Source organism: Propithecus coquereli, unplaced genomic scaffold, assembly GCF_000956105.1.
Source record: "Propithecus coquereli isolate 6110/MARCELLA unplaced genomic scaffold, Pcoq_1.0 Scaffold70, whole genome shotgun sequence".
NCBI lineage: Eukaryota > Metazoa > Chordata > Mammalia > Primates > Indriidae > Propithecus > Propithecus coquereli.
This window is the reverse complement of record NW_012153063.1, coordinates 1836380-1859497: the sequence shown is the minus strand read 5'-3', so window position 1 is coordinate 1859497 and position 23118 is coordinate 1836380. Positions and strand designations below refer to the sequence as shown.

General features: G+C 42.4%; 1 protein-coding gene across 1 annotated transcript in view; it reads left to right on the top strand.

The window, feature by feature from the left end:
- KLF7 (Kruppel-like factor 7 (ubiquitous)) overlaps positions 1 to 20865 on the top strand; it is an 88098-nt gene extending 67233 nt beyond the window's left edge. Inside the window, exons 3-4 of the mRNA XM_012661248.1 lie at positions 8960 to 9083; positions 16084 to 20865. Of these exons, the coding sequence (XP_012516702.1) occupies positions 8960 to 9083; positions 16084 to 16135 (176 nt within the window). The 3' untranslated portion in view covers positions 16136 to 20865. The remainder of the gene's footprint in view (positions 1 to 8959; positions 9084 to 16083) is intronic.
- Positions 20866 to 23118: the final 2253 nt, after the last annotated feature.

Below are 23118 nucleotides of genomic sequence, written 5' to 3'. Positions count from 1 at the left end.
AAAAAAAAAAGAAATGGCTTTAAGAATTTTATGGCATTCTTTGGCTTATGGAAAACATGGTATAATATCTATAAACACATGGATTGGAATCACAGGTTGCACATTGCAAAAGCTCCTTAATTTTCAACAGCTAAACTTATTTCAGCATCTGGGTTGGTTACTAATTTTCATGACCAACCCAGTCTTCCTCCAGCATTTCAAACAAATTCACAAAGAATCTAAGACTTTGCCTCTAAAAGAACATTTTAAAAAAAGTTAAGAGTTAGTAAAATTGGAACATGGCCCCAAAGGATTTGTTTAATCCTGTGTATCTTCCTGGTTGTGCTTCATAAGGCAGGGTGGGCCTAGGAAGGAATTCAGTTCATTGCTTGGGCTGCAGTCTAAGTCTCATAGAGAAGCCCTGGTGCCCTTGCCTGGCTCATACAGGAAACAGAGATCTCTGTTCCCACAGTGCTCACTGGCCTCCTATATGTTCCCAAACTCCCTTTTGATATCAATACCGTCATAATAACACCCTTCATTTATCTGGGACTTTGTAATTGACCGATCACTCTAATGTACTAGGTTCCATAGAATCTTCGTAACTACAAGGGAAGTGGGATATATTTTTTTCAAATTCCTTCCCCACGCAGTTAAGAACCATTAGTCCCAAAGAAGTTAACTGCCTTTACAAGCCCACATTGCTATTATGTGGCAGAGTCAGAACTAGAATAATCTATTCCTTGATGACTAGTTCATTTTTTCCCCCACTAGAGCAATGGCCCTTCAAGTGTGGTCCCTGAATCAGCAGCATCAGCCTCATCTGGGAATTTAGTAGAAATGCAGATTCTTGGGCCCTCTCCTAGTGAATTAGACTCAGTGAATCAGAAACTCTCAGGGTGGGGTCCACTCACCTGCATTTGCCCAGGCCCTTTAGAGGATTCTAATGTGAGCTGAAGTTTGAGAACCAGCATGCTAGAGGACTGCTTATGGTAAGAGAAGTGGCTGCAGGGGATGAGAACTATTTAAAGATAGGAGTTACTTTGGGTTTCTTATCGCACTTTCATGGGTAATCTATGCAAGTAAGAATACCATCTGAGCTTCTATCATGCATAAAGTGTGTGCTACCTACTGTGGATAAAGTGGAGAACAAGTCAAATGTGGCTCCTGCCCTCGTGAAATCCATATCCTGGCCAGGGAGAGAGACCCCAAACATACCCCTAAGTTTGGGGGTGGAATGTGACAATCAGAGAAGGCTTCTTTGAGCCTTTGGATTTAATGACCATTTCTTAAAATCTCCAAGCTTCTTGTGCCCCAGGGCCTTTGCATGCCCTGCTTTTTAAAGCTGCAAAGCTTTCTTCTCTCTGTACCTAGTTAACTCCTCCTCCTTCATATCATAGCTTAAAGATCACTTCCTCAGATCCTGAACCCATGCACAGAGATTCTAAAAGCAGATTCTGATATAGAAGGTCCAGATGGGAATTAGGAGTCTGCATTTTTCACAAGTGCCTCAGGTGACCCTGATGCAACAACAGGAAGGGGAACCCTCAAAACAGGAAAGGGCTGCTGTTGCCTCTGGAGACAGTCCGGGCCTTACACACAGTGAGGTCGATAGTGATGAGGGTGAAAAAGAAACGGGTAGAGATGAGAGAGTTCACAAAGGGGGAGTAACTGGGCTTGTTACTGAATCTCTCTTCCTTAGCTTTCTCACAGTTGAGAAAAGAATGCTCAGATTTTGTGTCTGGAAGAGTGCTTCTGCCATGGTAGGAACGTGGAAATGGGAACACCTGGCATTCTAGGCTATGGACTGGGTGTGGGGAAAACCTAGGAAGGATGAGCCCTCAAGCTTGAGTTGATGGTGGGGTTTCTGTGTAGAAAATATATTTTCACCCAGTGCTGTCCAAAATAGAAATATATGCAAACCACGTATATAATTTTAAATTTTCTAATAACCCCATTTAAAAAATAAAGTGAAAAGAAACAGGTAAAATTATTTTTAATAATATATTTTACCTAAACCAATGTATCTAAAACATGATTATTTCAATATTAAATCAATATTTAAGAAAGTATTAATGAGATATGTTTTACATTCTTTTGAATACTGTCTTCAAAATCCAGTGTATATCATATGCATCCAGCATACCTCAATCCGTATGCTAAATTTTCAATGGTGAAAGTTAAATGTAGTCCTATCAAGGCCAAGCGTATAAAATATTTTTATACTGTTTCATTTTTTAATCTTAATTTTAATTAATTAAACTTAAATTAAAAGTTCAATTTTTTAGTTACCTTAGCAACATTTAAAGTGCTCATAGCCACATGTGGCTACTGGCTACTGTCTCAGACAGCACAATTGTCAACAATTGTGGGAATAAATCAGAATCTTTTCTCAGCTTTCTCTATTTTCTGAAGTAGGAGCTGTAGCTCATTGAGAATAGCGTTTAAATTTTGTATTACAGATTTTTGAGCAAACATTTTAAAGTAATGATCCAGGCTCTGAGGAGTCAATCTATCCTAGTCCAGTTATTGTTTTATTAGTTATTTTGTGAATAAATAAGGTAGATGTTTGTATGCTCTGTAGAGTGGTGCTTTGTGAAATTCAGTAACTCAGGTGTTAGCACCTAGTAGGCTTTTGGGTGAGCAAGCAATGGGTGAATGAAAAATCCACATGGATCATAAATGAGTGCACATTTTATTCTATGGAGTAGCAAAGGCTTTTGAAATTCTAGGTAATAAAGCCCTTGTCTTATTTTTCCATCAATCAGCTAAGCCAAAAACCTTGAAAAAAGAGAATATTTAAGATTCAGCTGGAATCTAAGAGGAACTCTGAGGCAGCTTTCTAAAGCAGAGTCAATAACTTGGTATAGGTGTTTTTTATTTGCAGCATCTACACCCTGAGAAGACACTGACAAGCTATGGAATGATATTTACTGGTTACTCTATTTCTAGAGTTAAGAAAGCTTAGTGACATCTTCTCTCTACAACGTCTTTCATTCTCCAGGTTGCTTAAATTCTCTAGTACTGCTGAGTGTGATGTGAAGGCAATTGATGGGTCTTTGCTGATTTCCTATAGATGTACTCAGTGGCAATATAAACCCATGACAAAGAGTCTTCCTCCTTTCCAGTTTGCTTTTCCATTTCCTGATCTGCAAAATTTCCAAGTTCTCAGTCCAGGTCCTAAAGAGACTAGGACATTGACATGCCCAGATGTCCAGAACCACATTAGAAAAATAAATGAAAGGAAACAGGTAAAATTTGTTTTAACAGAAATCTGGGCGTTTCGGAGTTCTAGTCCTTTTAGGACTTGGATTAGGAACTTGAAATTTTGCAGATCAGGAAAGGGATGCAGAAAATTTGTATCAGCAACATTTATTTGTGAGCGATCTTTAAACCTGAGTGCAAGATTCTGCCACGTGTTCGTATTTCATGCTACAGTCTGTATCTTAAAGGGCAAACATATAGCACACGATACATTCAACATATCACTTATGCTTTCTCAAATACATCTTCAGAGAGAACCTTTGCAAATGAGTTTCATAGGAAAATGCACTTTGCTTCCCAGAGGGGATGTTGCTCAGGAGACTGAAATCCTACGTGTGAGATAAAGGTTCTAGGAAGGTTTTCAGGATCCTCCTATTTAGGATCCAGGAGACAGGGAAGAAGTGGAAGTGACCTTTGATGGGGAAGGAATACTTGATTGATTGTAAAGTACTGCATTTGAGTCCCTGTTAAAGAGGGGTGTCATGTTTAAACAACCAAGCAAACATTTCTACTCTTAAATCAGTTCAGTACATAGAAAATGAGGGATTGGAAATCACGCAGACTTCCCTGCCCCTCTTTGTGACTCAAGTCTTTATTGCAAATCTGGATGCTTTATTTATTCAATGTATTCAACAGGATTGAACCAGGCACTGGTTTAGCACTGGTGGTATCACAGAGAGCAGAATGGATGTCTGCATGAAGCTAATGCTGTGGTCAGAGAAACAGACGATAATACACACAATATTCGGTCTCCTCTCAAAGTGATTAAGTGTTATGGAGAATGTGACAAAATTTGCCATTTTACAGAAGATAGCGAGGGTAGGTCTCGCTATTTTAGGCAGAGCCCTGAGTGAAGTGAGGGGACTAGAGTGTTCCAGGCAGAGGAAGTAGCAAGTGCAAAGGCCCTGAGGTGGAGCCTGCAGGCAGGACAGCAGTGCCTGAATCAGGGAGGGGGATGAGATTGGAAAGGTAGCCCGAGGCAAATCATGTAGACTCTATACTGTAGGACCTTACAGGCTTTTGACTTTTATTCTGAGAATGATATAATAGAATGCCATTGGAACATTTAGAGTTTAATTTCATTTTAACCTTTTGTGGGTCCTGAATGTCTTTGGCAGTCTGATGAAACCTGTGGAGCCCTTTATGGAATAATGTTTTTAAATGTATGAAGTCCAGTGGATGTCAAAGAAACCATTTATATGGAAATACATAGATTAAGTTCCCCTGCAAGGGACACACATGCTCTGATTTACATTTTCAAAGGATTGCTCTGATTGCTGTATGGAGAATGGCCCGTAGGGGCCAAGAATGGAAGCCCCAGGACCAGTAAGATGGTGGGGTTGACAGCAAAGCTGTTTTATTTATCCTGCAGGGCAGCGGCCTTGGAAGTAGCATTGTACAACACAGGCTTTTTGAAGGCAAGAAGAAAAATGTGTAACATCTATTTACATTTAATTTACCCTCATTCTTTTTAATTGCTCTATGGAGTATGTTTTACAATATCCTAATATATTAGGACATTAGTACATTTATATAGTTCATGAATAAATTGACATATATTGGAGATGCATGCTCAAAAAGTATTTATGATAGTGATTTTTGATCACTCAACTCTGATGATCCCAACATGGGGAGAGTGACCCTGTAAGAAACTAAGAAAATACTACTCTGGTTTAGACCACATTTCATTTCAGACCCATGTTGTGGGAAAACTGAATTCTTGCCATGATTCAACCTCACTAAATGTCAGCCGTGTTTCTCAAGCACCCTTACCTCTCCTTAAGAGCTCTCATCTGGCTGTAAATCTGTTTACACCTGAATAGACCTACTGTCACTTCTGAGGTGGCATGTACTCCCCCAGGGAAACGAGTTTCCTGGGGTTGTTGGCAGACAGGAAAAGTGGTTCTCAGTATTTGCCCTGAAATTCAGGAGGTCCTGAAGGGTATGCTCTGCTGCTGGCATTGTGAGCCGAGCTGTGCGGGCCTGCCTCACGCCCCCCACCCCTCTGTGAGGTGCTCACCTTCATTCAGTCTTAATTCTCTCTTCCATCTGCCTGTCTGAAATAGACCTCTCCGGACCATTTTTGTGCACTCCAGTGGTGCAGCAAGCTGAATGGTGTGCATTACTCCAAGTGTGATACAGCATAGTACAGCGCCTCTGTTTTATACCCAGGAGGGAGGAGTATCTGGTTTGCGGGAAGGGGAGACAGGAAGGTGAAAGAGAAGGGAAAAAGAGAGGGAAGACCTGATTTTGCATGAAACCTGCTGCATTTATCACTGAACTGCCATTTTCTTCCCTCTATCTCTCCCCCTCAAAGAAAGAAAGGCTTTCTTTTTTTCTTATACAAAGAAAGAAACCCAAGATTTTAATAAAATGAGTGGAAATCTTCAGGTAGGCTATTAAAATGAAAACTAATGCATGATGGCTAGAGGTGGGTCCACCCCCCAGATCAAGCCAGGGCCATGGGTGTCTAGGGAGATGCGGTCTTGGCCATGCTGAAAATACTAACAGAAGAATTTTGCTGACCTGCCTTTCGAGTACAATAGGTTTATGGAAGTGGTATAGAACCTGAAAACGAGGCCAGCCTAACCCCACAATTCCTGTGCCCTAAATATGAAGTCATATTCCCAATTCTTTTTATTTTTTCTGCTCCTCTCATTTCTGAGCTCTGCCTGTTTCAGGCACTGCTCCTTCATTGGGTATTCTCGATTATTGTAAATTTCTTATTAGTATTTGCAGAAATGTCAACTTGTAGGTAGACTAGCCAGACATTGGAAAAATGGTTTGATAAATCACTGTAATATAACATGGCTAAAATATCAGAGCACAAAGGAGCCTGTCATATTCTTCTGCATGGCATTCACCACAAGCAGGAAGCAAGGTTGGATGATAAGATTCAGAGCCACGTCAAGCTATCTGCTGTTTCTCTGCAGTGGACACAGCCACTAGGACACTGAAATAGCTTCCGGATAGGATAATTGATTTGTGCTGGGAATTAACTAAACATCTACCTCATTTTCTGGGAAATAACTAAATCCTTGATACTGCTCACCAAAATAAAACAAAACTAGTTAATTCAGCAAGAGGAAAAGCAAACACTTTGAAATTAAAAAAAAAAATGCCCAAAGACATTCACTTCAGTCTTCATTTTCTCTGTCTTTGCTGTGTCCTTCACAATGTGGTTGCCTGTGATAGATGGAGATGGGTCACTTCAATTGTGGGATTAATTTGGGGGACTGGATGTCTCTGCTTGTTGCTGTAGAGTTTCATGGGATTTCCTAGGTGCCTTGTTGCATCTGGGAATTGTTTGGTCTCTAAGGTTCCGGGCACCTCCAGTTTTACTTACACTTGCAGGCCTTTGGGACTGCAGGGCATTTTGAATTTCTGAAGTCTTAGGTGCCTCCTTCTTGTTTTTTGTTTGTGCCAGATTTCCCCTTGAAATAACAGAGCCTGGTGGGTGATCAATAGTATTAATAAGTGATGCCAACACCTCTCTCCAAGAAGGTACCAGGGTCTCTTCCTGCACCTTCCATATCCCACTCATGCAGAGAAGTACTAAAAATCACTCAGTTTTTTGGATCTGTTCTCCATCAATATACTGAGAAAATATTTAAAACTTCAAAAGGCTTTCTGTTTTCCAATATTTTGGCTGTCCCGAGTGACTCCAGACTTAGCTGTCTGGAGCCATGAGCGCTGAAAGTTTTTATTGACAGCTAGTTAGCCCTGCCGTCCTAGCAGCCACTGCACACACGGGGAGGAAAGGGAGTTGAGATGAATTGAATAGTTACTGTGTGCAAGGCTCAAGAAATACGTTTCATGCACAACGTATTTAAACCTCACAATAAACATGGGTTTATTAATAAGCTCACCCCCATTTAACAGATAAAGACACTGAGGCCGAGAGTCTGTAATGAACTCAGCAAGATCCCAAGTGTGCTGACTCCAAAGTTTTTGTGACACCTCCCCTCTGCTACCTTCCCTTCAGCCAGCGCATCTTTTCTAAACTTTTGCTTGCAGGAGCCAGAAGGTGAACTTTTAACACTGCTCATTGATTCATTTTTTTTTCCTGGTTTCCAAAACTGAATGGGTTTCCTCCTGTGCTTCCAGCCCTCCTTCATGTCCTCTTGGTTCTCTTTAAAAGAAATGCCTGTGTTTCTCATTTTTCTTCTCTGCGGGTTTTACAGAGCAGTGGCTCGCTAGGGCACCGATTTAATGAAATAAAATTTTCAAGCATGTTTGGTTTGATTCTAGGTGATACAAATAAAGAATTGTGAATGCTTTGTAGTCAGGTTTAAAGAGAAGGGGAAAGGTGGAAGGAAGAAAATAGGTCAAGTATAGTAGCTCGGTAATGTCTCCTTAAGGGCTGCCTAGTAAAGGTTTAGCTATTAAAAATGGAGACATAATGGAACAGCCAAAGTACTTTGGCACCTGTGTGTCCTGAAATTTTGAGTTTGGCAGTTTATAATATTTGCCAGTTATGTGAATGTTATACGTGCTGGGCACTGTTCTGATTAATATATAATGTGCACGGACATTGATCTATGCTCTCCAAACCCTTTGAGGTACATGCTGTGATTATCTCTAAGAAAGCAGAAGCACAGAGAGGTTTATTAATCTGCCCAAGGTCATACAATTAAGGACAAAACTGGAAGCTGAGCCCAGGAAAGTTGGCTTCAGAGCTCTTAAGCATGTGCTAACCTACCCCTCAGTGACAGGCCTTGGTAATTCAGTCTCATGATTTCACGGGGTTCCAAAGATTATTTTTCCTCTTAATTAGAACCAGCCCACCATACAGTTGGAAGAGTAAATATTTTTCATGTTTGGTGACAGACGTGATGGGTTAAAAGAAAAAAAAAGAAGGTCTAAGGCAAAGCCATGTACTTTCTCTAACACAGTCCTCCATCTGTATTTACTGTACGGAAAGGTCACTTGAGCACAAGTGTTCGAATTTCATGCTTATAAGCAGCTTTCCTGTGGCTAAAACCTTGCTCTACAAATTGATTTTAAAAATATTTTATGATAATATATATTGTTCCCTGATATGAACACTGTGGAGTCATTAAGTTATGAGCTTTCTAACTCAGACTTTTGTGACAGTATTTTGTGTAGCGTCAGGAATCATCGAGTGATTTTTGTGTTACTCTCAGGCTGTAGTCCTTTCTCCTGGCTGTCCATCCATCACATTTACTGGAAGGATCAGTGGTTCTGGGAGGCCTGAGCTGCTTGCCTTGTCAGCCAGCTACCTGGCTGCAGTTTGTGGCAGGAGGGAAGGGGAGGGAGAAGACTAAAAAGCCTGAAATGGCAAATTACTGTAGGTTCTGGAGAAAAATAGAATTAGAAGCATTTGTGGTTCAGATGAAAATAGCACATTTCCTTTCTGCCTGGACTGTGGGGGTCAGAGTGCTCTGGGGAATAGAAAATAAATAAAAATTGATCCCTCATCAGCCAAAGAAAATGCTCTGACTCTGGGAACTGAAATGACAGCGTCAGATTTGAGGATCTTGTGAAACCACTTTTGAAGGTTAACAACAAGAAAACAAAAAACACCAGGAGACTTGGGGGGAAAAAAGCGGGGTACTATGTTAGGAAATCTAGTCTTTCAAGAACGATTTAAACAGCCCTTTCCCAAGACTGGCCACCAGGCAGCAGGGCCTGATCAGGTGTGAGGCTGTTTTGTTCCTTTCGCTGACCAGGGACCTTCCATCTCTTTCTGCAGGTGAGAAGCCTTACAAGTGCTCATGGGAGGGATGCGAGTGGCGTTTCGCACGAAGCGATGAGCTCACGAGGCACTACAGGAAACACACAGGTGCAAAGCCCTTTAAATGCAACCACTGCGACAGGTAAAGAGACTTGGAGGCTGCTGGGTTGGGGAGGGGAGAAGGGGGTTGAAGGACGAGCCGTATGTGTGCTCTTATTACAAGCCCGGCTCACAGATGCTGGGCCTGGGAATGCCGTTTCCTTCTCCACAGAGAGGACCAATAGGGTCCCCTTTTGCATGTAACCAAGAGGTGGTACGAATTCTTGGTTCAGTTATACAAGTGTTTACTGAACACTAGCTTTGGGCCAGAAAGTGTGTTCATCACTGGGTATCAACAAGGCAGAGTTGCTACCCTCAGGGAGATGACCTGACAGATCATTTTAGCATTAATATCATATGCAAAGTAATAGGATAGAAAATAGTCACCCGTAGCTACTTCTTCTGATGTTTTTATCCACGTCAATACCACTTTCCCTCATCCTTAATAATATGAGAGAATAGAAAGGTTGTCCAATGGAAGGAAGGTTGGTTATAAGGCTTTTCTCTGAAGCATTATGGGAAATGAATTGTACCAAAGAGAGTTCCCATTGTTTGGGTGCCCGCACCATTCCTTCTTCCTTGAAAATAGGTACAAGGGTGCAAAAGATGGCAAGGCTTTGAGAACTTACCCTGTAATTCAATTTCAAGCCTTCAGCATTTGATAGTGGAAGAAAGAGCACGTAGCAACAGATACTACCCAAGTAATAGTATCTGACAGCCCTGGCATTATCAACCAATAAACCCCAAAATGGAGACTCTGCAGGCCAAGGTGAAGGCAGGATTAGGTTTAGACATAATCAAATAATGGGCTTGCATCTGAGCGTGTTATCCTTCTAATCCTATTTCTGTGTTTAAAAGGAAGCTTAAGAAAATTAACCATCTTTTTAATGCAATACTAAAGGTCTCGGTTATGATGAGAAAAATGCTTCTAATACGATAAAAGCCCCTGAAAGCCTCAGGCTTCCCCGGCTGGGCCAGCAGCTCGCAGGATGGCAGGAGGGGGTGTGCAGGATGGCAGCAGGGGCCTGGCTTTTCTTGGGAGGAAATGCGATCACGGTCACATCCTGCCTCCCCCAGTCCCTGTGCCCCGCACCTCCCTCTCCCTAGGCCTTCCTGTGTAGTAGTGTTTGTTTAGAGAACAGGGCAGGAGTGTCCAGGTATCATAGGCGACCAGGTTGGCTTGGTGCTCCTTGAACATGCTTATAAAGAAGCAATAGTGTCTTTCTTCCTTTTTCCTTCCTGCTTCCTGAAGAGGCTATTTTCTTCTTATCTTCATTCTCTAAGAACTAAATAAAGATCCCATGCCTCCTGGAGCCCAGAGATAACCTCCCACCCAGGGCTAAGGAAGTGTACTTCATGCAGCTATTGTCTCCCAGTCCCTTGGAACTTTGTTCTGCTACCCAAGAATATAAGTCAGTGTTTAACTTCTATGTCATTACCTAGAAGTCCCCCTGAACTTGCATGAATCAGCAGCTATGTTCTACAGGGTATGCTCCAGTAAAGTTTCTCCATATTTGACATGTTCCTTCAACTCCCATGTCAAATTTCCCTGGTCCACTCCTCTCCTGCCCTGGCTAATAAAGAAGCCATGCAGATGGCAACTCTCTGCCCACAACCCTTGGAGGGAGAGTGTTCCATTGTGTCAATTGGGACAAAGATGAACTCTTTGTGAGCTGTCAGAATATGATGGTAGTAGGTACACATAGCTGAGGCTGTGAACTTGGCAATTATGAGCATTATGGGTTGTCATAATCCCTAGAAACGGTCAAAGAGTTTTTATGGGGAAATTGCCAGAGTTAATATTCCTCTCTTCAAATCAACTGACTTACGGAGGAATTAACAGTCTTCCAGCAGTTGATATATTAGGATTAAATCTAGCCATTTGTATGACTTAATGTGGAGAAATTCTGCAAACCCACCGGGTATTTCCATGAAGGAGATGTCAGAGATGGGTAATTTGGCTACTCTTTTGCTTTGTTTTCTTCATCAAAATATACTGTGATTTCTGGAGCTGCAAATTTGCCAAGCAAATGTTACAAATTCCACGACATGGTATTTGGGGGAGATTGAGTAGATCAGAGTCCTGTGACATAGGCCAATAGTGCATTTTCAACAGTGTCAGAAAGGAGGGGTTGGACTCTGATTAGCGTCTCATGACAGGCAGCACCTTGCGTTTCAACTGCAGCGACTGTACTAAGAATAGACAGGTCTGGGAGGTGCATGGGGAACTGGAGTAGTCCCAAAGCAGATGAAAGGAAAGCTTGCAGTGACCGGGGAGTTGGCATTCCTTAGAAGACTTTTACCTTCAGAAACAGAGGGCATCTGTAGCCTTTGGCAGGACACTGCATCCTACTGGTAGCACAGTATATATGAGTGCATTACCTCTTGCCTGTTAAAATTTGAACAATCAGACTGCCTTATTTAGAAACTAAATAGGCTTTGGATTTCCTTTCCTTAAACATGTACCAAGTCTAACTTAGGCTTTTATTTTGCCTAGAGGGTAGTTTAAAACATTCATGAGGTTTTTTGGGTTTTTTGGCCAACATTTAAAATCGTTAAATGTCACACCAAAAAAGTCTATATTTCTGGCTTTGTCTGGAAAAATCAGATCTGGCCACAGTGGGCTCACATTCCCATGTGGCTGTAATTGGCTGGAACCGAATAGCAATCACTACCCATTTGCAATGGCCATGTGATGACTATTTTTCCACTGTTGCTGCCACTCCCTATGGCCTCCACAATGAGACAGCAAGCCATCGGTTGCCAAGTCTTATCACACTTGCTGTGTCTTTTAGTCTTACAAGTAGAGCAATATTTCTTCTTATCCATGCCTTAGCAGAAGTGCAAAGAGACAGTCCAAGAGTGCGGTGTCTTCCTTATACTTGGCCTGCTGCATGCACTTACTTTATCTGCCTGACCCCTGCAGACACTGAGTTTTATGACCTCTGGCTTCAGGTTTGGGTTGAGAGAAAAAGCAATGAGGTGGCTGTACCATTTCCTCACCAGCAGACTGGACGGTGCAGCCCACTGAGTGACCGGCTGCTACAGGCATGAGTTGTTTCTCAGCCCACAGAGCAGAAAGCTGCTCTTAGAGGTAAATAGGCCTCTGTTTCCATTAGGGGTAACATGCAGGCCACCGTTGTGGTGACTCAACACAGTTATAATCCAGGGAGGCTGCTACCAATGTAGGACGTCCAAGATCATGGACAGTTTAGAGGGGGCATTTTGACCTTTGTCTCCCCACTTACTGGGGTAAGAAATACCAGCCAGTATCTTAGCCCTTTGGTCCCCTGGAGGGTTGCTGTTGCTTAATGCCTATGTGACTTCAGTGTGCCTTTTTCCTAAGCAAGAGAAATGACTATGGGGTTTGACTAGTTGTCCATTGTGTACAATTACCAATCATTAAGGATCTTCTGATTGGAGGTCATCTGGCTGCTATACAGTTATGAATACCTTCTGGGGGCGTATTACCCTTAAGACCATTTGATTCTGCATTTCTAGATGCCAAGTTTATCTGTTACCTTTTATTATTCCTATGTGGAATTCAGTCAGTGTAAATTAATAAACATAAATTAATCATGGCTAAGTATCTTGCCGACATACTGAATTTAAATAAAAATCTCAATGATGAGGGAGGGACCTAGTCTAATTTTAAACATCATATGTTTTCTAGAATTTGAACAAATAATGATGCTTATTTGTTTCAGTAGGGGTGCAATTACATTTAATACCACATTAAAGATTTGGTTTGGTTTTTCCCACTGTTTTTCCTGAAATAACTTGAAGGATAAAGGCAGATGCTTATACACGTATTGCTAGATACCCAGCAATTGGGAGAGGCACAGTTAAAGTTAAACACATACATTTCTGAATGGTATTTTTCAAATAAAGTTCTATATCAAGACTACTATTCTCCTGAAAGTTGTCAGGATATAGAAAGGAAAGGAAAGGGCTTTTGTCCACTGCCAGAACCTGTCTTCATTCTTACGATCTCAAATTCCTGCATTCCTCCTTTGGACGGGCAGGATGCGTGGTGCCTACCCTGTTGTTTCTCACAGGTCCTTACTGCTCAGGCCTGACCAGCTGTAACCTCTGCATTCATTCTCTAGTTGCTGCCATGACCAATTGCCACAAATTCAGTATCGTGTTTATTTACTTTGCAAGTTTATTATCTTACACTGCTGTAGGTTAGAAGTCTTAGCCCTTTGGTCCCCTGGAGGATTGCTGTTGCTTAATGCCTATGTGACTGTACTGTGCCTTTTCAGTGGGCTAAAGTCAAGGTGTTGGCAGGGCTGCCTTCTTGTCTGGAGGCTCTGCAGGGAAGAGATCTATTACTTTGCCTTCACGACCTCATTCCTCCGTCATCACAGCTGTTATGTCCTCATGCTGTCATCTCTCTGGTTCTCTCTTTCAATTCTTGCTTCATTTTTAAGGACCCTTGTGATAGCATGGGGCCCACCCAGATAATCCAGTTAATCTCCATATTTTCAGGTCATCTGATTAGTAAATTGATTCCATTCATAACCTTAATTCCCCCTTTCCATGTAACAGAACATAGTTTCTGGGGACTAGGTGTAGACACCTGAGGGGAGAGCATTATTCTGCCTACCACAAGCTCCTTAAATTGATAGCTCAGCTCTCGTTCTTTCTTAGACTAAAAAGCAGATGTGCCTAAGAGCATGGGCTCTTGGAGTCAGGCTGCATGGGTTCAAATCCTGGCGTGGCCTCTTTCTGATGAATATCTCATCTGGTAGTGGAGATAAGAATGGCACCTTCTTTATAGGGTTCTTGGAAGGATGTTAACTTTAAAAAATAAATACATACAAAAAGAACTTCCCAACTTGGATCCTCTTTCTCTAGGTTGTTGAGATTTAAAAAAAAAGGAGGGAGAAAAGGAAAAAGGAGGAAAGGCAAAGAGGGAGGGAGGGAAAGAGAACAGGCAGTGGGCAGTAATGAGCTATGCCCTCAGGACAGCACAGTTATGCAAGTTAGATGCTAAATTCCTCGAGGCTGTATTGCTTTTTCTGTGTACCAGTGACATCAAGTACTTGCTTTTAAAGAAAACTTATCACTGTTTTATAGCAAATCAGATTCCCTTTAGAGGTATCTCAAAGGGATTATCCAAATATCTTGCTCATACCAAATCAGGGCCTGAAATATGAGGGTGTAATTGGAATTTTTATTATTCAGTGTGTTATTGGATTGGATCGTTTTCTGCCGTACCTTTCCTATTCTTAATGTGTTTTTCATTTTACCTTTGTCCTATTTGACTTCGTTTCCTTGAGAGTCTATCCTGCATGTGTACCTATTTAAGGAACGGACACAAACAGGGCGTGGAGAATGTTGAGGTCAGGGGAAAGGGTGGATTTTTTTGTTTGTTTGTTTTAAGAATGAACAAACACAGGGAAATCCTGCACTGAACAGGAAACTCTGCTAACCTGAACAGGGCAGTTTGCTGACGTTCTAATAAGAGTTTTGAACTGGAGGGGTATCTCAGGCTTCAGGGGAGCCTGGAAACTTTCTTATAGGTAAGAAAGTGGCCAGTTTCAGGAGAAAGATCCGGAGAGAGAACATACACTCAGAGCTAAGAATGATTCTGTCTTATATGCTGACTTTACTGGAATTCTACCCAAAACCTTCGATTGTAGGCTGCCGTGATATGGAAGCGCCCATGTTATTAGTTATAAGATACAGAAACCTGACCCCGACTGGTATTAACCTCAAAGGGCATTTATTTATTAGCTCGGGTAACTAAGAAGAACAGAATTAGATCTGTCTTTAGACTCTGCTGGATCCTGGTCCTCAAGAGTTGTCATCAGAACTCTTCCTTTCTCTTTCCATCCCCCGAGTCCCTTTGTCCCTGTTGCCTTTGCTCCCGAGCATGCTCTTCCCCAGGATGGCAGTGTGGACACCAGCAGCTCCAGGCTTCCATCTCAGCAGCCCAGCAGCGCCGGTGGAAAGAGGGCTTCGCTATTCCAGTCCTTTCGGCAGATGTCCCCGGGCTGGCTCGTATTGGCCTTTAAGGGTCACATGACTGTTGTTTAGCCGATTACTGTGGCCACAACTTCAGCCTTAGGAGGAATGTCAGCCCCACACAAATGAGGTTATAGAAGGGTTGCTACTCAGGAGAATGTCATGTTACTGGTGGTAGAGGAGAGAGGAAGGAAGATGACCCCTGCATCCACTGTGATGCTGAGGAAGCCACTCAGTTATGGACCTTAGGTACCAGGGAACAGTTGAAAAGAGTAGGCTCAGAGAACTGCCTGGGTTCCAACTCAGCCATTCACTGGCTATACAACCTTAGCCTCAGTTTTCTTAGCCCCGCCCTCCCAACACACACACAAAGTGTGAGAATGCTTACTATGGTGGGTTGCTGAGGATGTTATGGGGTAATATTGGGGAAACCCTTAGCAAGTGCCTGCATACGGTAACACAGTAACTGTGAGCACCCTTCTCCATTCTTTTTCTTGACTTGAACATAGAGCGTCTGCATAGGTCTGTAGGTATTTCTGGGCTTTCATTGTAAAGCTCAGGATTGAAATCTGGGTGTTGAAACATCAGAATTGCACCATTCGTTGGTACAGGGTAACTATTCTTTACCGTATTTACAGTATATGGGCATGACACAGGTTTCAAAAGCACTTTCCTACTCATTTTTTTTGATAATTACAATTATGATCGTTAGAGTTAACATACACTGAGATCTCACCATGGGCCAGGCAATATTCTAAGCACCTTACATAGATTGTCCCATTTAATCCTCACAGCCAGCCTATGAGGTAAGTTATGTAGTTATCCCCACTTTACTGAGGAGAAATTAAGGTACAGAGAGGTTAATGTGCTCAGAGTCACACGGCTCTTGAGAGAGCTGAGATTGGAACCCAAGCAGTCTGACCCTTGAGCTTACCTTCCCAACACACTGCCCTGTTTCTCAATACACTGTCTCTCTGTAAAGCAAAGGTAATCATTTCCTAAGGAGTGATGGAAGTTGAGTTCTTTCCTTGGACCTCACTAATATCCTCGTTGTTGCTTCTATTTCCTAGGTGTTTTTCCAGGTCTGACCACCTTGCCCTCCATATGAAGAGACATATCTAAAAAACCGGAAGGCCAGAGTTGCCATGGCGTCAGCCGATGTCTGAAGGAAATGCCGTGAGCAGGGGGCTGGACTTCAGGCGGGGACCCATTGCCTCGCAGAAGAAAGTTCTCACTTATAAACCTCTGTGTACACACACACATACACGCACACTCACACGCAGACCCCCCCACACCGTCATGCACTCAACTATATTTAAAATATATACGTCTATTCGTTATGCCTTGCCCTAGCCAGATGGTGGAAGACGAAGAAGGAGACCAGGTGAACTCAGCAAGGCAGACTGGCTGCTCACTTCAGCACTATTGGAATTATTTCCCGCTGTTGCCAATGGAAATCACAGAAAACGGATGTGACGTCTCTGCAGGTGGACGGCAGTCCGAGGGGCTTATTTAACTTGCTTCTCAGTGCAACTTGATAGGAGAATCCAGCGTCTTACAGTTGCATATGTGTAGCACTAATGTTTCTTTTTAAATAGTTGGGGGAAAATGACCTAGAAAACCAAATTGCAGTTTGGTAGCCAAAATTAACTCTTGGTTTATTTGTCCTTTGTGTGTGAAAAGTCCTACTATCCCATGCGTCAGACTTCCTCACAGAACTGTCGATTGGTTTTGGTTCTTCTTAGTACTATTGAGATCTTTCGCGTCGATCCCAACGGCCTTAGCGGCGGCAGACTCTGGAATAACACCTTATACCTTTCTGGCCTGCGTTTCTCTAGACTTCACTCTCAAGGGAGGAGTTTTCTTTTCTTACTTTTTGACTCTTGCACACCATATGCACTAGGGATTCTGGAAACTTCTAGCATGACTGCAAAGTGGCCAAGAGAATAAAGTCCTTGATGATAAATCACAGTATATCCCTTGAGCCTCACCTTATTGCCAGTGCTAGATTTTTTCTTTTTAATCTCTCTGTTTTTGCTAACGAAAACTTGAAAAGCTTATTTGGAAGCTTAGATGTTTTATCTTTTCTCCATGGACTAAAAGCTCTCCAGGACTCTCCCGGCACCTGGATGTCCAGCTCTCGAAGCAGCCGATCAGATGGGACATCACAGTTCTCTCGTCCTCCCTGAGGCATGATGACCTCAGCTCGTGGTGATCAACCACTGCTGTGTGTCATTGCTACCCTATAACCAGTTACGGCGTAGATGTCGCTAGTGTCAGAGGGCAGCTGCGTATTTAATCTAACTCTGGGTTATGACCTGACAAAAAGCCAAAAATATCACTCTTTCCAGGAGTGGGGAAAACTGAGGATGCCTCCAAGTCTAGTGGCTTCACAAAACATCACCCAATCTTCCTCTCTCATACCCACTGAGCTCATATTACCCCACTTGTTACAATACACAATTCAGAATGCCATCGTGGTATTGAAGGGTTGACATTTAAGGAAAGGGTTGAGGTGTTTCTCTCATGGGCTGTCTAAAAGGAAAGACATGTCTCTTATTTTTTTGTTTGTTTGTTTTTTTGGTTTTTTGGCTAGGCCCACCAAGACTCGTGACCTAGAATACCCAGGATCAAGAGAGGCCTCACATTCACTCTGCAAGCCAACTCCAAGGGGGTCTGCAGTCCTTGTCATACCACACACACACACCCAACACTGGTCTCTATCTACCCGCATTCCTAGCTAGCTGGCACTGGCCTCAACTCCAAAGACTGCCTTTAGGACCATCAAATGGCCTATGCAAGCAAGCGGGGTGGTTATTAGGACAGATTGTATATTTTGTATATTCTGGGACCATCCCTTCAAGACACGTCTATAACACAAAAATGGCATTTGGTCCGCACATGGTTGCTGCTTCTCCCTACCAGCTGGCTCTCTCCTGTCCTCCTTTGACTGTTTGACTCATTGACTGTTAAAATGCCACCCCATACATATTTGGGATGCAAAACTGAAGTCTTTAAAAGGAAATAATCATATAAGAAACACAAACACATATATGACAGCAACCTTCAAGATCCTTGGCATTTGGGTTTTTTCAGCTTTCTGCAACCTTTGCTTTCACTGAAATGTCGAAACTACTCGTCTGAGGGTAAAGGAACCTCCTTATCACAAATGCTGTAGCTGCCAATTGGACACTTGGGGCATTTTCAGGTCTGGCCCTAAGAATTTTCTCTCTCTTTTTTCCTTTTTTCAATTTAGACCAAAAAACAAAACAAAAAAAACAAAAAAAAAAGAAAAAAGAAAAAAAACCCCAAACACACACGTAAAACCTGTCCATTTGCCAGAGGCAATTATGTATATGTTAGTTGGAGGGTATTAAAAAAATCCGTTTTATTCCAAAGATTTAAAACTAGACATGACTTAGAAACAATTTCTGGAGCACTGCTTGCTGACAATCTCGTAGTTCTCTACTGCATTTGAGTGCATTTTGTGGCCAGTCCATCAGGGCGTACCATGGGATTATATTTGAATGTGTGGTGCATCCTTCCTGGACGAAGGATGTGTGAGGAACCTTGAACCTCAGCTGTATTAAACTGTAGCGCCTCCAGTCAGTGCACTAGATGAAACTTTAGATACCCCAAATTTTGTTGGTTCGTTTATTTTCCTTTCTCTAGCAGCCTCCAGCATGAATGCACGCACACACCAGTGATGGCATTAAGCCGTGGCTGCCACGATTTGCAAATGTTCTCTCCTAAGCTGGAGCTGCTCTTGCCTCTTGAAATGCTATTATTAAGGGTTTATAATACTTAATTTAATTTTTGAACTGACCAATGCAAGGCTCTATTAAAAAGAAAGTTTAAAAAAAAAAAAGAATGCAAAAGAGTAATCATTGCTTGTTTGCTCCCTATTGTCATCTGTGGTCTCATTTGAATGTGGCAGAACAAAGACCCTTTGGTCCTCATCAGTGTCTGAAACCTTTGGTAATTTCTCTCTCTTTCGTGTCAGTGAGGTCCTTTGTAATCTGCTCCTGAACTTCCTCAGAGCAGGGTGCACTGAAACTCCATGGTGGTGCTTGCTTGCTTCAGAGTCATTCATTGACTGTGTGAATTGGCCTAAGAATTTGGTGGGTGCTAAGTGGTTGGCTTTGAAACTGTTCTTCTTTAGCCCAGATGACACTTTTGAATGATGGCCAGTCCTAACCTTAGGGTGGGGGTAGCCTTGATCATTTTGGGAATGGATTTGTGATAAAATGTCCATCACCTCTGAAATGACAGAGATGGTTGCTAAGAGCCTCTGGAGGGAACAGACTTTCCAAGAAATATCCTGAAGACATTTTGCTCCCAAGAGGCCTGGTTATTTTAAAAAGTACCTTAATGGACATTTGGCACACATGTTTAAGTTGTTACCTCCTAACATTCCTGGGGATCCCAAATTTGAAAGGAAAAACCCAGTCTGGTGTTTCTTGTGGTTGTCCTCACAAGTACACCTTATCCAGGGTTCAGAGTTGGACGTATAGAAAAAGAGTTTCTAAGCCAGGGACAATTTCCTTTATTTCAAGTCATACTTCTTTCTCCTACCACATGGCTGTACGTCAGAGACGTGGAAACCTGAAATCATAATACTGCTCCTAGTTGCTGGCCTCCTGCCCCACAAATGGTTCATTGGCCCAGCTTAATGCCTGGTGGTGATGAGTATTATGTCCAGAAAAAGAGATGTTCAGATTCCATGACAAAGTTGCATTTTGTAAAAACATTGGCGACCCCCAAATGAACTTCATGCTGACCGTTTCCTTCTCTCTCTGTGCTTTCCCTTGCAAAGCCCTTCAAATACTCCCTTCTCTCGAGGCCATCTCCTCCCCACCTGCACCTCTTGTGCCCTTGCGCATCTTCGAATGCCTGATTGTAACAGGGTAAAAAGACAGCCAACCTCATGCATGATTAGCAGAACTGATTCCTAGCTTTAAAAAATCTTCTTTGAAGCCAGAGAAGATTTTTTAAGGACTTTAGTTTGGGATGGACTTCCAGATTATCCATGTCTATTTGCATCAAAGGGGAAATAAATGGCACTTTTGGGTGGCTCGTCTAGTGCATTCGGGAACATTCTGCCTCTAGCTCTACTTGCCTGCATTCTACTGCAAAGCCAAAAGAAGGAAACTCAAATTGCAGGAACAACAAAACCAGATGATTAGTTTTGGTGGTTCAAAATGATTTCCTCAATGGAAGTCACTTCGCAAACTGTAGAATCTAGTGGGAAGTGCTTCTCTCACATGGATTGTTTTTAGGAGAAGGTAGGGAAAAGTCAGAGAGCTGCAATACATTTAAATACAAAAATCAGGTTTGTTGTTTCTTTCTTTAAAAAAAAAAAAATCTTACCATGGCCAGCATTTCTGGCTGCAATTTTGCACCCAGAACATTGCCAAAGTGAACATGCAGTAAGTAGAACCTGGTTGAAATTTACTCCTGGAGGCTTCCCCTTGCATATTCCGGAAGTGGCCACCTGCCGAGCACAGGAGTGGGGGGGTGCGGGACAGGAGGGGAGGACTTGCATTTGGGGTGTGTGGATTAAAGTTCGGTAAACATGGTGATATCTCAGTTTGAAAACAAGAGGGCCTACTCTGAGTATACATCAATGCCTTTTTGATGGCCTATTTCCTCAGTGAGGATCTTTGGGAATACTTGAGATGGAACAACAGAAATGTGTCAAAGGAAGCAAAAACTGCTTGTAAATAACGTGACATCCCATGACTAACTGCCTGAGGCTTCAGGGTTTTCTCTTGCTTTTAACACTCTCTTAAATCTCCTCTGTTGGTTCCTAATAGATCCCAGAAAGGGGAAAAATAAAGCTGCAATTAACTCTCTCATGTGCATCCTTCCAGTAGAGTACTGTATTCTGCAGGTGTTTTGCATTTACGTGAAAGTCCTCGGGGAAACAGGTATCAAAAATGGCGAGAGAAATCCCGGGCGGTCCCTTCACAAATATCCCAAACAAGATACTCTTTTCACACAGGGCTCCCTCTCAGTGGTCACGGGGGAAGGTTGATACGTTCTTTGGTGGGGACTGTTTATACAATTTTTTTTTTCAACTGTGAGCTTTGGAATCGTAAATCGCTTTGACTCCAGCTTCTGTCTACTGCCATAAAATGGACCCCACGTCAGAATAATGAGGGTGGTATGTATGCACGCACCTAGACAGGTGTGCATATGTACCTGTCGTACCTTCGCAGAAGGAAAACAGGCTACTGACATTTCAGAGGAGTAGCCACCAGTGCCTAATACCTTTTGGGGGGATGGATGCTTATAATTGCCAGTATATCGAAACCACACTGGGAGTTCCACATAGAGGGGAGGGGCAGTGGGTGGGGAGAGGGGACATTTTAATCCTAGGCCTTTGGACTGGAGGCAGAGTGATTTCTGCACACCTAGGTCCTGAAGGCTTTGGGGCTCATTGGCTGGTTCTCGACCTTTTTTTTTTTTTTTTTTTTTCCCAGCATGCATCTCCTATCTAAACCCAGACTTAGTTTAATTTCCTTATCTTTTACTTCTGCTTCATTCCAGGGAGGAAAAATACACATGTTATGGCCAACATCTCCTTGCTAACACACAGAGGCAAAAATAAATGTTTAATGTTTTTGAAGCCTCCCCTTCCTTTCCACAAGCCCCTCCCCTGAGCTCCTTCTCCCTCTTCTTCATCCACCACACAGCTTCCCAGCCACCATGACTTTTCTTTCACAAATCTCTTTTATCCTCTTAACAGTTGCTTGAAGAAATTTATTTTTTGCACTATACATTTTCTTTTTGCCAGATGTGTCTAACAAGTGTGTTTGGAGAGACCTACTCCCAGCCCCTCCCCTTCCCCGCCTCCCCCCGTCACATTCTCTCAGGCCTTCTCTGGTATTTATAATATATCACAGAAGTACCCAGTCTTATAGCCCTCGGTTATGCCTTTTTTTGACATTTTATTTTTTTTAAGCTTTTTATATATATATATAAATATATTACTTTGTCAAGTTTTTTTGCTGTACAAAAGTCTTAAGATTTAAAACTATTATTTGTATTATATGATGGTGGTATGTTAATGTTACAAAATTATTAATGAAGAAAAAATTTATTTTTGTTACTGGTCTGTTTCATAATTCTTTTTTAAATTGGTATATTGTAAGATATCTATGCAAAAAATGTTATGTGACGCATTTTTATTTAAGAATGTAATATGTGTAATAAACAGTAGAATGTGTTTGGCCTTGGAATGACTTACTGTATTTCTCCTTAGCTGATTTCACTGGGGGAAAAAAAATCCTCAAAGAGACACAAACCGGTACTTATATGCCTCATGAAAGTTTTCTTTCTCAGAGAAAGGGAAGGTAAAAAGTTGTATTGGGTCATTTTTCTTTGTTTGGGAAGGGGTGTGTGTGTGTTTTATGGTGCCAATGCAAGTAGCTCAGTGCCCGAATAAGAAGGGACGCTGGAGGCAGTTTATTTCTTCGAGGGGAGAAAGGGAGCAAATGGTTGGAGGTTATGAAAAGCAATATTTTAGAATGAGGTAGATTATGGGATGTTATTTGTTTAGGGGGTTGGGAGAAGCTTATTGAAAGCAGTTTATTTGGTGAGAGAAAGGGGTCGTTTGTTCTGGGACGGTGTTAAATAGAGGCATACTTGGAAAGGACCATTTGAAGCAGTTTGCAGGCGAAGGGAAGAATGGCACAGGTCGCAGGGAATAATCTAGGTGAGGGAGGGGAGTGAAATTACAGGAGATGGTTGGCCGCAGGGTGAGCAGGGTGGGGAGGAAATGGTGACTCAGAGGCCTGGAAAGTCTGGCTGCTACGCAGAGTCCAAAAAGGCAGATGCGAATACAAGCAGACTCAGACACGGAGAAAAGAGGGAGATGAAAGGCCTAGGGAAAATTCTTACAAGTGAAAAGAACAATGCTAAAATCTCCTCTGCCACACACGCCTTCCAAGAAAGAGCATCAAAGTGAGGAGGAAGGTAGAGAATCCAAGCGGCGGTGTCATCCCGGCATCCCTTGCTCGTTGATTCCCCAAGAGACGCAGTGTCATTAACGGGAAGCCACAGTAGAACACATTTGTCACAGGGGACACAGAGCTGTGCAA